Source organism: Folsomia candida, unplaced genomic scaffold (assembly GCF_002217175.1).
Source record: "Folsomia candida strain VU population unplaced genomic scaffold, ASM221717v1 Fcan01_Sc039, whole genome shotgun sequence".
NCBI lineage: Eukaryota > Metazoa > Arthropoda > Collembola > Entomobryomorpha > Isotomidae > Folsomia > Folsomia candida.
The window spans coordinates 921929-941073 of NW_019091231.1; the positions used below are offsets into that span (position 1 = coordinate 921929).

Consider the following 19145-nt stretch of genomic DNA (forward strand, 5'->3'; position numbering starts at 1 on the left):
GTTCCGAACTTCAAACACAAATGCGGGCAAACTAATCGCAACTGCTGCACTCCAAACTATGAGGAATGTTGAAAACGCTCCGTTTAATTGAATAGAATCTCCTGATTTTATTTCTTTGAAGTTTTTCATAGATTCAGAGGCCACAGGGTCCCGATGCAAATTCGCTCGACTTGCAATTTCTTGCTCTACGCGCCCTTGAATTCCAGTCTCGACAAGAGACTTATAATAAAATGATAGTTTTGAATTCCTTGTAAATCTGAACACCACACCGGTGAGGGTTTCGTGTAAAACTTCTTTCCCCCTGTAAAATTTGTGCCATGGGTATTTACTCGAGAGGAAATTGTATTCTGTTTGGAGGTCTTCAGAACGAGCTATGAAAACTGTTTTTCCACATTCCACCAGTTCTGTTTCTATGCTTTGCCGCAATTGCGTCATATTAAAGTTACTCCAAGTAAAATTAAATTTTCTCGGGTGATGAGAATGAATTGGCCAAAATAATTTTACCATGAGGTTAAGCTGTTTATCAAAAAATGGGTTTCTCAACCACTTTATATTGGCAGACAAAAAAATTTCATCAATTAGATACCCTAAAAATTCTGGATGAGCATCACTCGGCCTTACAAATCGCTTCTTTGCTGGAATAGAATATAGGCCAAAACACTCGTTACGTCTATAAGGATTATTTCTTTGGTTCACCACAGGATGCGTTAACAATGTTAAATAGTTGCCGATTTGCATAAACATATTCAGGATATCTGTAGGAGTAGAATTCTCTACAGCGTCGAACATATTTGGAATAGTGTTTGTTTGATTTACTGATAATTTGCTGCAAATGAGATCACTGAAAGTTCTAGGTTGAAACGATGGAAGGGGAGCATTAAGTTCGGAAATCATTAATCCACTATAACAGTTTGTGAGAATAACAGACATTAAACACCAAGATCCAAAAGTTAAGCGGAAATGTGAAGTGCTCTCAATTTGTTTGGAGACTGGACACGTCTCCTCGAACAAAGTTGCCAATACGAAGATCCACGCACAAAAGGAGATGTAAGTAAAGTATTTATACATCAAGGATAAACTAATCAGAAGTACCAAAGTGATCAGCAATGTCAACCATAGTTCCGATTTAAAGGGAGAAATATAAATTGCAAATGTTTTGTAGCGCTGCCGGTAGCATGCTAAATACTGAAATCCAGTAGCTCTCATAATCACTGGAATAAACGGCTTTATATTGTCTACCGCGCCAGCTGTTTCGCTGTTAATAAAATCTTCATCGCCAAGCTTATAACCGAGTTCCAAGTGGGGGGATTCTATAATATAATGTGATGCATACCTATGTTTTGCTGTAATGTTTATTATTGAAAATATGAAAGCGATCCAACGATCCATGTTGTAGTTTTCTTTACGATCGAAGGGATTTATTATCGTACTGGGTAGAGATTTGTTGAAATTCATATCTTCGAAGCTTTGCAGTGTCGCGAACACCGATGGATTATTCCATCTGGATACGATGTCCAGCCGCTTGTCCCAATCAATGATTCGACGGCAAGCTGCCCAACTTGTCAGTGCAAAGCTATTTTGTGGCATCCCACAAATCTCCATCGATCTTTTATCCTTCTCGAGGTATGATACCATAACAACATAAGTATTGTACAGGGCCGGTAACACAAAAGGGACGAAGTCATTAAATTCTTGCCTCTGCTTAGTTGTGATAATAATTATCAGCATAATGTCGCCAAACAGATAAAACCGTTTTCTAACCTTCCTACTCCAGGTAAAATCATTCCGGTCAAGTTCAGTTGACACGTGGAACATATGATACTTTACAGTGATTTCAAGCCATGAGGTTAGAAGTAAATAATTTATAGCTCCCTTTCCAATTAGTATTTTTCGCAGGAAGAAACTCAATTTGTATTGTGAGGTTCGGGACGACAAGACATTTATTGGTACAGATGCTTCTTCGTACTTTGCAAGCTTTGGGACCAGGGCCCGTTTAAGGGTAAGGCCGCCTAGGCAACTGCCTAGAGCGCCAAATTGTCAAGGGCGCCGTGAGGCGCCCGGCTGTACACTAGATAAAAACGACAAATCCATAAATCCGTAAACGATTTTCTTATATTAAAAAACTGAATAGTCAGTAGGAAAACTTATAAAGAATGCTGTAAAGCGGTCTAGGCAGATTTATTTTGCTTCACAAAGCTTTCGACAGATAAATATTGTAACATGCAGGCAAGCCCCGAGTTGGGCCGGCAACCGAGGCAATTGTTCAGGGCGCTAAACTCTAAGAGCGCCGCTGGACGCCCAATGGTTTCTTATGCATATATAAACATCTTCAAATAATTAGTAACTCAATTTATGATAAGTAAGTGTAGCAACTGTTACCAAAGCTTGGCAGAAAATTAATTGATTTTGTTAAGTTGATCGAATTTCACTCCAAGTGAGCATTTCATTGAATCCACATACTTTATGTGTTAACATCAACGTTTTTATCCCTATTTCCCATTCATTTGCAATATTTTTTTCAGACAGCAGAATAAATTATTTCGGTTTATAAATAAATCCTTTCAGATATTTAAATAGCATTATGTATAAAATTAAGCACAAGTACAAATTACGTAATTCAATTAAATACACCACAAATTTCCAAGCTGGAAATTTTCAAAAAATTTACACTGTTAAAAGTGAATAATTGCTGAAATATTTTGAATATTATGTAGATGGTGAATGTTCATTAATTATCTCAAATGTAATTAGTGATTTGTGTTGTAATTCAATTATTTAATTTGTAATTGTGGTTCAAGCGAATTTTTTAAACGAGGTAATTGTAGTTACTCAATGAGTTTTCTTGAGTAATTATAATTGAGGCAATGTTGCACTTGTAATTATAATTTGTAATTTAACGTCCAAGTAATTTGGCCAGTTCTGATAGTCAGTACATAAATTATGCTACTTTTGAATCGTGCAAGATTTCATATTCTGAACTGCTCGAAATTTTGGGCGATTAAAAAATTAAAACGCGTAACGTGGAATATTGATTTAATTAAATTGCAATTAAAAAAAGACATGGGTTTTCAGTATTAAATGATCGGTGTTAACGAAACTGGTTGGTTAAATTCGAAACAATTTTATAAGCAGGGTATTCCGACCCAGGGTTTTATTGGGTTGGGTTTTTTGGGTTTTAATGAGTTTTAATGGGTTGCTAATGAATAAAACCCATTGAGTTTTACCATGTTAAATGGGTTTTATTTGGGTTTTAATAGGTTTTAACGGTGTTTCAGCTTAAAACTATATTCTAAAAGCTGAAAACATCTATCATACATTAGATGAAGTTGTTTCACGGCAGCTAAGTAGTTTAGCTGATTAATATTGTAAGTTTTGAAGACTAGGAATAAATCGGCGAATGCATATCATCCTTTACCATCACAGGCTTCAAGTGATACAAAAATTCAAAAAAAAATAATTTCAGACAAGGTATGTTTAAGTGATCATACATAATTTGATACATTTTGCTGTAATAATTAATACTTTTCCCGAATACTTATCTCAGAGAATAACTTAAGCAAAATACTATAGTATTTTTTTTTAATTTATAAATTTTTTTAAAAATTAATGTTTCAAAGCGATCTTAATTATATGTATGTATCACCTCTGGAAAAATCTAGTACTTATTGACAGCGAACTACTTTATTATGATCAAAAGAAGTACATCTGTAAAAAGTACTTAATATACTCTGGTTCACAATGCGTCCTTTCGTTTTTCGTAAGTACTCGATTTTTTCCAGAATTGATAATACACCTTAAGATCGCATTGAAATATTAAATTTTAAAAACCTTTGAACAACTTGGATTTCATTATGATGAAAGGAAGTATTCGAGAAATAGGAATACATGTAATTATGGTCTCATAAAGGATTAAACTATGATCAGTTAAATAGGACCCTTTCGAAACGGATACAAATTCTAACATGGACAAGTCGGATTTTCATATAACTGGTCTTGGATTGCAATAGTTGTGAAAATTTGTTGTACAATGTATTACTTATGTAAAACCTAATAAAACCCAATAAAACCCATTAAATCCCATGGGTCGTTACTTCTTGATTAAAACCTTGGGTTTTTCCGAACCCTGTTTATAAGTTCTAAAAAACGCATTCTTTGTTTCAAACAAAATTCTGAGCACACATACTTACAAGAATTTAAATCATTGTGTCATTATTCGCAAAGTCACAGTATTTTTACAAATTCCAAAATAACGTCTTAGATATTAATATTAATTTGTACCTTTCAGAAACCAAATTTGGAGATATATAATTTTCTGAAATATTTTATATATAAGTACTATCAAGAAATTACAACGAAATCATTTTGTTCAAATTTTGTAACGCTCTGATTTTGTAAAAATCAAAGTATTACGCATCAAACCCCAGAGATCCGTGATTAATTAATCGTGATTAACGGATTAAGGATTGGGGTTAAGGATTAATAATCCTAAGTCTCACAAGAGAATAATCGCTGCGAATGGAGTAAAGTAACACTTACATTACATGATCTCAACCATACGATATTTTTCCACGCTTTCTACTTTGCTCTTCCGAGATTAAAACGTATTGAATTTTTTAACTTTAATTTGCTGTTTCCGTAAAAATACTGATTCAATCGCTAATCATGGTTAACAGTGATCCAACTGAACTGAAAGATTTGCTGTTCATCTTCACAGGCAGATTCTTTTATGTCGAACAAATTGACAAATTCAGTGGCTTTTTAAAAGCCAGGCGCATAGCTTGTGCACCAAAGCGTGTCATAATTGATGTGAATATTAGGCCAACAGCAAATTTTACTTCACATTGGACATGCAAAAGTCCTATGCCGTGTCTGTTTTGTATGTATTTGATGTTTCAATATCCCTATGTGCTACAATAAACAATTAGACTATATTGAATCCAGTAAAATAATAATACTGTTAATCATCAATCAAGAATTAATCAAGATTAATTAATCCTTAATCCTTAATCACGAATCTCAGAGAATTGTGAATTAATCCTTAATCCTTAATTCCATAAAAAAATTAATTAATCGCGGAACTCTGTCAAACCCTCACATTCGGTGTGATATTCTATTGATGCTTGGTTCCATCTCGCTCATCGCTGTTCTCTTGCTCAAAGGTTGCACACTGGTTTATATTTCCGCGGTAAATTATCACTTTGAATACGAAAACAGGCAGAGCTTGGAAATTAATTAGTTTCGAGATTAAAAATTATTAAATCAGAGATAAAGATTACGATTAGAATTATTCTTCCGCTACTACAAGTAAATTATTTAAGACGAGAAGTTAAGCCCGCAAATTGCGGACGAAGCATACACTTTGAGTAATTGTTGATAATATGTCAAGCGCATATACCTACGTATGCTGTGCATATGTACGCGGCATACCCACTCAAAGAGGTTAAAACACTAAAAAAGACCTGTTTTTACCCGTTAAAACCTTCATAGAAAATTCAATTTTGGTCAAATTTTGAAATTTCTTGCAGTATATATATTTTGGTCAGGGATAGTTGCACAATGGGGAAAAATTTTTTTAAATCGGAACAAACTTGGGTTTTTGGCAAAGATTTTGGTTTCGACCGGTTTCAATCGACTGGGTTTGGCAGCCGCAAATGTGCTGTGGAATAAAATCACGTTAGCACATGGCAATACACCCAAAGAAATCAAAATCTGGGCGTTAATGATAGAGGCCCCTACTTCCTGTGCGTGAAATGAAGTCTCGAAGTCTAATAGTGAAGAGACGTTGTCTCATATTTCACCACAAATATTGATGCAGATGTTGGTTGCATTTGGATTTGTCCAGCACCGGCGCCACCTATAATATTTAGCCGAACTACTTACTGTACGAATTTCAACTACCACATGTTTTTCTCTCCCCCTCTGTCGCATTCACAGTTTGCTCGTCTTGTGACGCTTCCTAACTTATTTTTAAAATAAATTTATTTCTGAATTTCTTAACGTCACGTGGACCACCCCCATCCTGATGCATCGAATTCGAAGGTAGAGGTTTTTGTATTACTTGCAAATTAATAATAGCTTTGTATTTATTTTAGGAATGAATTTTAGGCGAAAAAATCTTGCCAGATTTTCTATGCATCTCCCAATTTTATACGGGCGTCATGACAGATACTGTTCATGGTGTGGTGAAGTAATTGCCGGCCAAAACGCCGAGAAGACAATTGTAAAAACAGGTATTTTTGAACGAATAAATTTACTTTATAATACGAATAATATTGTTGCTAATATTTCGTAATCTTATTTTCAGGGACCTGTCCAAACACTGCATGCGGCCAAGTCGTGCCACTAAGGGCAGGATTTAATCCTGAATCAGGATGGGGTAGATGTCCGTGTTGTGACGTTTTTGTTCATAGTTAGTGGCAATAATTTAAAATAATAAGGTAAAGCAAACATAATTCTTTCACTTCGAATTTTAGAAACCCACTTCTTTTGTTGCCTCTGCCAGTGGAGAAATGAAGAAGCGTTTGAGGAAATTCGAAAAGCTACCGAAAGAGAATTGAAAGGGAAGTTGGAAAAAGAATCAGAGGAGGTCAAACGACTTAAGAGGATGTTGAGCGAAATTCAGGGCCAGCAGGTGAGCTTCCATTTAAAAATATACTGAAAGTCAAAATAATTTAAGCAATAAATTTGTTTGAAATTTCTAGGTAGCATCTCAATCTAATAATCAAGCTTCCTCAGGTGTAGAGCGGCCAGTCGGCAATACTGCCGTTGGATTTGGGGATGACATTCAAGCCAAGGGCGGCCAAGGTCAAGGACATCAAGTTAAGTAACGTGCAGAGACGACTCGGGGAGTTGAAAGTCAAGCTCATGATGACGTGGTTGACGCAGATTAACCCATTTTTGTTAATAAATGCATAACATATGCTACTCTTAGTTTAATGAAATAAATTTATTTATGAAATAACATGACATTACAAAAAATAATAATCTACTTGGAGCTCTTTGTTAACGTTATTTAAAAAAACCATTATTTATTTTTGGCTCTAAAATAGTAGAAGTTGGCTGAACTGTGCAGATTAACTAAAAGCAAATAATGCTCAAATTCCGCACCATTCTCAATCTCAAATGGCCCGAAATTGGGTAAATTTGAGTTTCATATGTGGTTGAGCGAGCCATAGAAATCTCTGTGTGGGAGTCAAAAAAGCAGACACACACACACAGCCCAACTGTGAACTCTTGGTATGATTAATTAATCCATTTTGATGACCCCGATTAAATATTATATATTAATTAATCTAGATTAATAATATTAATTTAAAATGATTCAATTTTCCCATTTTTATAGTTTAAATTGACTTCATATCACAAATTTTAACATTTGAGAAGAATATGAGTGGAGGCGAGAAGCTTCAGCGTTTCAACACTGTTCAAAATTTTCAAAATTGTATTTCGTAAATTAAGGCGGATACTTAAATCAAGTTCTAAATACGAATAAAATGTGTCAAAAATCAGTCCCACTTCAAATTCAAAGCGTTTTTAAATTAAAAAAAATAATAACTGCAAATTTTTTAAATTATGTAAGTTATTATTTTTTAATGGCAATACATTTTTTTAATATTTTGATCGAATACAATTTTAATTAAGGTTCCTTTCAAAATTAAAGAAAGTCTTCGGAAATTTAAATTTGTTTTAATTTTTTTGAAGGGAAAGTCAAGACTCCTTGAAATTCACAGATTTAGGGGGAATAGAGTAACAGATATCATAGCGTCATTATTTTAACCATTCACTGTATTTAAACAAAGTTGTGTAAAATTGCCACCAATTGTTGGGCACAATTCGCCCGGGATTGCACGACTAATAAGCAAAAGTTGACAAATTTTATTCGATTTTGAGGAACGTTTATCCAACTTGTTGCATTGGTGGCAATTTTGTTCAACCTTGAGTAAATTTTGGTGAATTTTTTTAGTGTGTGATTAAAATCAAATTAAAAGATTTGAAGATTAAAAATTAAATTAACTTGACATGCGAGATCGAGATTAAAATTATTGAATAACAAGATCAAACGTCTTGATTAAGATTATAGATTAATAGTAATTAATCTCAATCTTAATCTTGATCATTTTAGTCAGGATTTTCCTAGCTCTGAGATAAGTTTTATCACAACATAATACCTAAATGTCTTACGTATGTTTAATGTTCCCCTGAAATTTATGGTAATACCCGCTTGTTAACCGGGGAATTTTCAAACCTTCGGAATAAACGGAAAGGTAGGGGCGCAAAAAAATCTTGCCTAGGGCGCAAATGTGCCTAGCCCGGGCCCTGTTTGGGACCCATATAACTTTTACAGGAATATTGAAATTTTCAAAATCCGACCCATCGTGAACAATTTGCAAATCACAATTTACTATATTTTTCAATAGGTTGGCTATTTGGGTGTGGGCAAGGGATATGGAATTCATATCTGATTTTGCCATGACAATAAGGTATATGAGAAATGCTGTTTTGGTGAACATTATTACAAGTTTTAAGGTTTGCACTGCGAAAAAAACGTATGTATGTAGCAAGAGAAGAATTGGTCTATTCTGTTTAGTTTTTTTAATGTTTAGTTTTTCTGTGAGACCCGATTAATTATTTATTTCCCGATATGTTTGAAATTAATTCCTATCAGAAATATGTATATGTATATGACTTATTTATGACCATTCCATGGGCGAAACTATATAAATGTTAAAAAACAATTTCTTAAAAGCTTTTATCATGCACAGCTTACTTTGGTAGGTGTGAGTCTGATATTGGAATATGTATCCGTATTATCTCCGAATTTATTAAATACTGCACGTATGTATTTACAATGTGAAATTCCAAATTAGAAAGCTGGCCAGAGCTTATTACTTATTTAGACACATTTCCGTATCACTTTTGATGTTGGGTGTTATTAGATTTCAACATATTTATTTATGACATCTGTGCATGTTGGCATATTTATCGCTCTTTTCAATCTGTTAGAGACCAGTTGGTATGATCTATTTTTCTTTGGGAGCCGTCCACAAATTACGTAACCCAATCGGGTGGTGGGAGGGCCCAAAGCATGAATTACATATGTAGTGATTATGTGCAGAGTATGCTACCCCAGGTTTTTGGAGTATTTGGGTTGTGTGAGTTTTGGTCGGGGTAGTCGGGGTTTTCAATTCTAAGAAAGTCCAAAATATATTATAGAAACACGTTGCTCAATAGTCTATAAATTAATTAGTTTTTAAAATTTAATTAATAAATTAGTTTGTTGCGAAGTGTTGCAAAAATTGATTGTTTCATAACGTAATACCATTAGGTGCTGACTCATCTTGCCCTCAAAACCCTGACTACCCCAAAAACCCAAGTAAAACCCGTACGTATGGAATTTAAAGAGCAAAACTCCAGGGTTTCCCTTACCCTGCTTATGTGACATGTTAAATGGGAAGGTCTAGAACATCGTGATTTTTACGTTGCGTAATTTGCCCACGGTCCCTAGTTAGTAAAATACTAAACTAAAAAAAATGTACTTTTGTCAATTAGGTTTGTGGAAGGATGTTACTTCTATTTTGAAATGGTACTGTAGAGGTTAAAAATTATGAATCGTTTGGATTTTGAATCGAGATATTTTCATTAGATGAGGTCAATTCATCTTTGTTTCTGAAAACAATGTAGGAACAATTTCTGGATTTGTGCATGCATTTAAGACTGCGAAATAATGTTAAAACAAATTTTGTATGCAGCCAACCTGCATATTATTTAGGATATATTTCACAAAGATTTATGCAAGAAATGCATTAATTGCATAGTTTAATAAATATCTACGTGTACCAGAGTGCACGGCAGCTTTGTCCCATTTAGTCATAAATATTCTTCCACGAGTTACTTATTAAGGGGTGAAAACCCCTTTATGAAAATGTCTTGTCTGTCTGTCCGTCCGTCCGCGTCCACGATTTTACATAGAACGGATTCTAATTTCGACATCCGGTTTTCGCCAACGTGTTTCTACTTTGTGGGGACGGGTTGAGTTCGAAGATGGGCGTTGTAGGTCATAAGGTCACGGCGCCACGGTGATGACGCCAACGGTCAAAGGTCCAAGGTGTCGAATTTTTTGTCTCCACCGTTGTAGACGTACTTCTGGACGGGGATTCCAGAAATCGCCAGACGTGCGAAGACTCCTTGACCGTGTCGAATGTCGAAAAATGACTTTTGTCATGTGAGATGTCGATTGAAAGGTATTTTCGTGTACGTTCGAAGTACGCGGGTGGTGGTGTCAAAACGAGACATGGGATGATGTGAGATAATGACGGGAAAGTGCAGAAAGACGTTGTGGGCGTGCCACAAGACAATTCCGTGTGTTTTCACCCCTTGGCGACATTTCGTTTGCAATGGTTTATTCCACAAATGATTGACCTCAAAGTCTGCTGAATTTGAGTCATCCCGAAGCTTTTGTCCTGCTGCACCTGTCCCGCATACATAAATTTAGTTTGCAAACAAATAATTATAATTGACCATTGTTTCCCATTCCCTGAGCCAGTCTGCTTCAATAATTTGAAACAATGTTGTACCTGACCACTTAAATACTCGTCCCGCTCTGTTTTCTACTAGTTAATCATTATTCCTCCATTGGGAAGGTCATACACGGAACTATTAAACAATAATTAGATAATCTCAGAATTTTCACATACACGGTAATAGTTTCGCAATGAAATTATTTCAACGCCTTCTCCCAATTATCATCGCTTTGGTCATAAACCTGAAAAATGTGACAGGTAAGGTAATAAGGAAAACTTTTTTATAAAGCCTAGCACTCAGGACGGATTTTTCACGCGAAAGCATGCATAAATTCCTTGATTTCTATTACATAAATTAGACTTGTTTCTAAAAATGAATTGCAAATATTACTTATATAAGTTTCTTATTTTCCATTCAAATTAAGTGTTCAAAAGTAACTTCTATTGTTAATGCTGAGAGGTTAAATCATATCCAAACCTGTTCACTTTCATTCATGTGATTGATTATGATTGAGAATGATAGTACATGACAATGAATTTCGAGTGATTTGAATGAAAATGAGTGAAAGATTTAGTCATTTCAGATGAATGACTGTGAATAAAGTTTTCACATTCCTTTCATTTTCGACCTTAAGTATGCTTAATACATGGGGATAAGTAAGAAATGAAGTTGGATGAAATGAAATGAAATGAATATTAAAGAAAATGACTGAATGAAAATGAATGAAACTGAATGAAAAAAGTTTTTTTGAACAGTTTCGTGAAAATCATATTCGCTACAGGGCTAAATTGAAAATATACTCAACAATATTGTTATATCAACATGTTTAATAGCTCTGTTGGCTGCTCGATGGGAAGTTTGAATTTGTATTTTTTCCAGGTCACCTTGCAAACACGACAATCAAAGACGTCGAAAAGGAAAACGATTTCCGAATTGTTGGCGGACGTCCAGCGATCATTGGAGAGTTTCCATACCAAGTTTCCATTAACGGGTATAGGACTTTTATTGGTGCAGGGTCACTCATATCGGACAGACACGTTCTGACCACGGCGTAAGAAAATAACTTGGAGCAAAGACTTACAAGATGGCTGAATCTCTCTTCAAAATTTTTCCCCCGTTTCTTAATATTTTGTAGATTTTACAATTAGTAAGGAAAAAATATTCAAGTCACCATTAAAATTAAAATCGGCTTGCGTGATCGGGTCGAAAGTAGAATGAGAATCTTCCCTTCTCCAGAATTAAGTACTGCTGTAGATCGAAAGATAAAGACTAGTACGTAGGGGGGATTTTTCGCGCAAACAAGCTCATCTGAAACGGGGACTACAAACTAGAGCAGCATTTTGCCACTGATTCAAAGAATAACTCGTATTTGGCACAACCTAAAGCAGTTGCAGTGAATTAGTTTTATCCCTGATGGCTACATCAACATAAATGTATCTCATTTTTAATTTCAACAACGTAGAAAAAAATTATATTTCGCAATGTTATAATTTAGAAACCCCTCACAACTGGTGATTATGCATAATCTTCGATCTGCTTACATTTATGTAAGTAGATCGAAAAATGGATTGAAACTATTTTTCTTTTTATGAAAAAGTGACGCAATACTAATCGGTGGACCTGTCGCTTCGGAAGAAAATCCGTCCTGAGTACTAGACTTAATTTTGCAAGTCGTTTGTCTTTGGGCTTTAGAAAACTAGTTATTGGTCGTCCACCCAGAAAACATATATGTACATATTTGGAATTCTCTCGCAAAGACCTATCCACTAATACTAGCCCAGTGGGACCCCTTGACCTTCCACCCTAAATATTTACGGTGCATCTAAATAGAAAGTATTGAGCACCGGAATACTAAAAGGCTGAATGGCTCAATGGCTGCCCTTGCCATAACTAACAATATGTAATGTTTCGAAATTAATTGCACCGTAAGTTCTTTACCGATTATCAAAATTTTGGAAATATATAGGTATTTTCACATTTTTGAAACTTGTCCACACCCACTGGAAATCCAGAGTCAAAAAACAAGCAGCACCTCTCTATCGGATTTTAAAATTCTACGATTGGATTTGCCCGACCTGGGTGTAAATTCTTGGCCGAAATAGTTTTTTTAGATAATATCACGCATGTCGATTTCGCCCTATCCTTCTACTACTAAAGATCTGCATATATCTTATCAAAACCCGATGAAAAATATTTTATGGAACTTGTGCCAGGTGCTTTAAGAACTTGTTCGTATTAAAAATTCTTGATTTTTCTGATCTGAAGCTCCATGATCAACCGGAACCCTGCCAGCCAACTGACCGTGCGGGCGGGATCTTTGATGCGCACACATGGTGGGCAAGAGGTTTGGGTTGAGAAGATATGTAAAGATCCCCGGTATAATCCGAGTAACTATGACTATGACGTTGCTGTCCTGCTCGTAAGTGTGAAATTAAGGTAATATTTACATACATACTTAGAAGGTACATACATACATCCACTCTTAAGTTAGACTGTGGGAGCTTAAGGTATACCGCGCGGTTAGTGGAGATTGTCATTTATGAATTTTATTTTTCGGGACATAATTGCATGGGCAAGGAGCTGGTGTAAATCGATTTTTTATTAAAATTGCGAAGTTTAGTTGCAATCCGTTTGAAACTGAAAACCTAGTGAATCGAGTTTTTCACAATAATAAAGTCGTCGCTTTTCGTAAATCAAACACAACGTGGCAGTCCTTCAATCGGATACACAAATCTATTGTTATACTTCGACTTATTAGGATTACAAAAAGTGAAATTATATAAGACACACTTGATACCATCACTCGTCATAGCCACCCACGAAAAAGCGGAAGCCGTGAGTGCAAAAAAGTTTGAAAAAACGGCTCGTTTTTATGCAACTTTTTTGCACTCATTTGCATTTTTTGCACTCATTTGCGGTTGCAACTTTTTCGCACTGGCATTTGTCGGCTCGACAAATGTCTTGAAAAATTATCATCGTTTGTGACGAGCCTATGTACGTCGACCCTGATCCCGTGAAGACTTTAAAAAGCATATTTTTTCAATCAGGCAACCGAGTGAATGTATATTATCAACAAGAGTTGTACATACATGAAGTCCAAATTCCCTGTAAAATTCCAAGTAAGGCTTACATTAAGCTAAGTGGCCTTAAAACTAAAAACCCTTTAAGCGTCACTATTTGCGAGAAATCGAAATTATTTGAGCCTTGTGCAAAAGAACGTACTCCAAACTTCGCGAGAAGACGAAAAACGTGGTAGAATTCGAAGGTTAATCGCAAACAATCAGCCAGGACATTTCGGGATCGGGTGGAAAATCGTACATTTAAGTTTTGCTGCGTCAAACCCGATTGTTGGCCAAGAATGGAAAAAGATAAATGCTCCGGGACAAAAACGGGTGGCTATCGTTACCACCTATGTGTACTACCCGAAAGCTTTTATGAAAAACTGCTAACCAGGTCGAACTTAAGAGTTGATTTAATCTAGATGAATTTCTGATAATTTTCATGCCTCACGAGCATCTTTGAACAGTCCTACTTGTTCTTTTTTCATTTTCCCTTGGTCACGTTCATTTTAATGATTACACGAATTTTAATCATTTTCAGCTAAGTTCAAGCTTCACTTTGGGTCACGATGTCCAGTACATCAATCTTGCTCAGCCCGGTTCGAGACCAGCGGTCGGATCGGTTTGCCACGTTACCGGCTGGGGTACTTATTTACCAACCTCGGTGATGGTGACTTTTTTCAAGTAGCACACCTTTCACCTGATAGATTTTTCTAAGGAAATAAGGAACATGTTTTCGAACGTTTGAATTCACGCTAATACAAATATTCAACTTTTGGAATTATTGCGTATTTAAGTTCTCGCTTGATTTTTACTCAACTGGACAAAAACAAGGGCGCTTTCCTGTGAACCTTGTGCTTGAATGTTTTTCCATTTTTTGCCCCATTCAGGGGCAAAATTTACGGAAAGTTTTCAAAGACAAAACCCCTGATTTCCAGAACGTTTCGAAATTTAAATTATTTGAATTTAAATTATTAAAACCATAGAAATTTAACTTATAAATCGAATTCAAACATTGGGTGCCAGTATAACCACCCAACCAATTTTTTTATTCTTCCAACCAAAAGCAACAATTTTCGCAAACTTGAAATATGTAACCGCAAAAATTCGATGCGTTGCAAATTTCAATGTTTGCGAAAATGATTTATTTTGGTTGGAAGAAAGAAAATTTTGGTTGGGCACTATAAATTAGACCCTCAAACATTGTATTACTTTTCCAAGCGATGATTTGAAAGTCTTGCTTTTTTGTGTGGTGCTTGTAAGAATCGCCACCATTTATTTTACTATTCTTCAAACATGTACATAAATCCAACGCACGTGATAAATGCTACTCCTTGTAAGATTATTTTACTTTCAGGCATGCTTTCCCAGGATGGTTACTGGGCTGATCAACTGCATGTTGTCGAAGTTCCCATAGTCAGTGAGGCGGATTGCAAAGCAGTATACGGCCAAAATGCTATCACCGACAGGATGCAGTGTGCCGGATCCACGCAGGGAGGGAAGGGGGCTTGTTATGTGAGTGGGTTTGAGAGTGTGACACTGAAGTCACAGATGTGGACCAAACTGGTGTCAATCGATCAAAAATATAATTAGAATGAAATTGACAAATGGAACTATGTATGTATCTGGCAGATACTATCTGCCAGTGGTGAAGTTTAGGGGAAATAGATATTTGCATGAAAATAGGAGAAAACGCACCCGCAAATTTTGGATTGTTCAAATTTACTGCGTATTTATTTCTGCTTTGGATGGAAATATCTCCGCGTGTTATCGCCTCTGTGGTAACATAAGGTATTACCTTCAGGGGTAGTATGGTAACGCCAGGGTAAGGAAAAGCTCGGGGACCATACCCAGGGTTTTAGCTGGGTTAAGCGGGTAGTCGGGGTTTTGTGGGTAAACTGAGACAAAAAGCAAAAAAACTAAACGACAAAACTGTGTATGTATATATTTGACGTACAATTATTAGGGTGATGCGGGTGGGCCTCTGGTGTGCGGATCTGTTCAAGTCGGTATTGAAGGTTGGGGCTCGATGTGTGCTCGTCCAGGTACGTTGCTATACTTACAATGCATTCGCGTGACGTGATACGCTCGGATTTTGGGGAAATTTTGAATTTTAAAATTAAAGTCAATATAATCAACATTTCTTGAGGCAATTTGTCGATAGTTGGTGCTTGTTAAAGTATATTAAATTCCTAAATACACGTAGTAAAAATTTGGCAGATGTTTACCAGCCAAATTCGATGTTTTTGCAAAGTTCTATACAAAAATAAGCCATTTTTCCATTTTGGCTTAAAACATTTTGATAAATTAAGACCACCGCTCGTACTTTCCCAAAAGCCGTTGACTGTATTGGCCTGAACTACGCGATTTCAATAAAAATCCGAACGTTGCACAGGACACTATTGCATTGTTAGTTATTTTATTGTTATCTTCTGTTTCTACGAAACAATAATTTTTAACCATTCCAGGTTATACAGGAGTTTATACAAACGTCGGGAGCGTGATGGGCCATATTTCCAATTGTGCATGATATTTGATATTCCGAGACACGTACATACTTATAAAACTTATAAAATTTATTAGATTTTGGCGCGAAACCAAAACTTTCATCAAATTTCAACTTCCAGTGTCAAACCTTTAAAACTATGTATGTATACTAGCAATGTCTATGCATCAAGTAATTTTCTCCGGTTTCGATCAGATTAAAACAAAATTTTGGATACATACAAAACTAAATCGACGCGTATTTCTTGAAGGTGAAAAAAGTTCTATTCTAAGTTCCCAATTGAGTAAACTATGTATTAATACGTACATAATCAATATTACGTAATAATAATAATAATAATAATAATAATAATGTTTTTAATACGTATGTACATAATCCGCATAAGGTTCCTATTCTTAATAATATCTTCGTTTTTGTTTGCTATAAACATATTTTGTGCTAAATCCAGTATATCTTTTAATACACTTAAAATACGCGATACGAACTGTAAACTGATGTGAATACGGTTTCGGACACAAATGCAGGCAAACTAATCGCTACTGCAACACTCCAAACTATGAGGAAAGTTGAAAACGCTCCGTCTAATTGGATAGAATCGCCTGATTTTACTTCTTTGAAGTTCTTCACAGATTCTCGGACCACAGGATCTCGAAACAAATTTGCTCGACTTGCAATTTCTTGCCCTATGCGACCTTGAATTCCAGCTTCGACAAGAGACTTATTATAAAATACTAGTCTTGAGTTCCTTACCCATCTGAAGACGACACGGTGAAGGTTTTATGCAAAATTTATTTTCCCTTGTAAGCTTAATGCTAAGGGTATTTAATCAAGAGGAAATTGTGTTCAGCTTGGAGATCATCAGGACGAATCCAATATTGCTCTTCATAAGCCGACCTGAGGGACCTTAAGCTTGGCTGGCCTCGACACTTAATTAGCCCAGAAATTTTCTTGGCTCGGCTAGGTTCGAGCTCGAAATTTCAAGTCTGAAGAAGCCAAAAATTGGGTAAATTATTCCACATTCCTCTCAAGATAAAAAAGAGATGATTTAAATTATTTAAATTATTTATATTTAATTTTAAAACGTTGTAACCTTACATACAAAATTAAAACTCGAAAATATTACTAATAAGAAAAGACATTGCTTAGCTGGTATTTATAGGTATTAACTAAACTTTGAATTAATACATTATAAATTCGTGAGCCAGATTCTGATGTATCACATATTTTACTGACGTTTTCAATATATCTGAAATCCCAATATTAGAATTTCCCTACAGAGTAAACCATGAAAAAAGGATTCACAAATCATATTGTACCATCTGAAATATTAGTGATTATGTAGGTTGCATCTGCGCAGTTTTACCAAGCATGTATTTTTAAAAATAGCAGACAGAGTCAACCTGAAGGGGAAAACATCAAATTCGCGCTTTTAAATGCAAAACGCTCTAAAAATCGACGGGGTTCACATATTATGCTACGTTACATTTTGACATACCTACTTATGTAACTCAACTACAAGCAGTATATTGATATTATATTTAGAAGCTCTGCATATTGTGTACCGCGTTGCTTGCCACTTAACCAACTTAACATTGTAGGTAATCATGAAACATATAATTTAACATATTAATTAATTTCCTGAACTTCATGATGGCTCCGTGACACATATTTTGCAGTTTAAACAAAACAGTGCAACTCATACCACCCACCTTATAAAATTGATGTTTTAATTTCAACAGCGTAAATGTAATCTTACGGTCGATGTTAAACTTGTGAGAGATGATTTCATGAAAGAAACTCAAAACTGCAACCAAGCCAAACAGAAAGTATAGTTGAAAGCCAACTAGAAGATTCTCCAAACCCAAATTATCCTTAGGCATCAGAGCAGTTTGATTTCTAACACCACGATCGGTGGTAAATTTCCACAACCTTACATATAGTTGGTAAAGTCCAATCGAACTCATCCCTTGTAAAGTGCGGTATAATCCTTCCGACCCAAAATATTTAAAATCCCAAAAAATATTCCAGTTGAACAATTCTCTTTTCAAAATATTACAAGTAACGTTAACAGAGTTCCTGTTTAGATGATATAGCATTCCTGTCAGATGAGGAGCTGCCACTAGAAAACCTATCTGATCCGCCGAGTTAGCTATAGTACCATAAAAGTTTGCGCTCACAGAAAGTTCTAAAAACAGTACAGAAATTAATTAATCTATAAGAACATCAAATAGATCTACTTGCCATACTTCGGTCCCAAATATAAACATTAGGATTATCACGATGTGCGAAATCCTTTCGATTCGATAGCTTAAAGCGAGTCCAATTTTTGACTATGTCCGAGCCTGAGTATAATTTATAGCCAAATTTGGTCAACAGCTCATGGATGTTTGTGACGACATATTTCTCAGGAGGTGCGATTATGTCGGTTGTAATAATTGCATCATAGGATGAACTAAGGGCAACAATTGTCACAATACAGAGCACTCCAAAGGATGTGAGGGATCTCCTGGAATAGTACGAGCGAAATTGAGATGCATTATTAGTTGATAGATACCAGCGCTCACATCGAAACGAAATCCAACCGAAATCAGGCAATTTCGTTTCGTTTTTAACCTAGTGAGATTTCGAGTCGACTTTTCGAAACTAAATTTCAAACGTTCGGAAACGAATTGAAACTAAATACCAGGGAATTTAGAATTTCGACGCCGCGAAACTAAATATTTCGAAAATCCCTTCCATGAATGACTTTACAACTTTAGGGGTCATTACCAACTGTTGCTTGCCTTATGGGGTTCACTAGCAACTGATTTTTTGCTTATAAGGGTCGGCCACTAGTGGTGCTTACTGCTTGTATTTCAAGCGGTTGCCCATCTACATTATAATTTCGAAAAGTCCGTCCCGTGAAATTTTCCATGACATTCCTGAATTCTAATTGGTTACCGACTGTCCGTATCAGGCCAATCGCACCGATATGATTACCATTTCACCTACAACCTCATTTACAACAATTGCTAAAACATTTGTTACAACTTCTGTTCCAACATTGGTTATAATTTTGC

At 35.6% G+C, this 19145-nt stretch overlaps 1 protein-coding gene across 1 annotated transcript; it reads left to right on the forward strand.

Moving 5' to 3' along the window:
• Window positions 1–10639: 10639 nt before the first annotated feature.
• On the forward strand, window positions 10640–17336 carry LOC110861260 (trypsin). Its single transcript, XM_035844560.1, has 7 exons — window positions 10640–10778; window positions 11401–11572; window positions 12787–12940; window positions 14122–14224; window positions 14938–15625; window positions 16049–16860; window positions 16934–17336. The coding sequence occupies exons 1-5, from the start codon at window positions 10712–10714 to the stop codon at window positions 15171–15173; spliced, it is 732 nt and encodes a 243-aa protein (XP_035700453.1). The 5' UTR covers window positions 10640–10711; the 3' UTR covers window positions 15174–15625; window positions 16049–16860; window positions 16934–17336.
• The last annotated feature ends 1809 nt before the right edge of the window (window positions 17337–19145 follow it).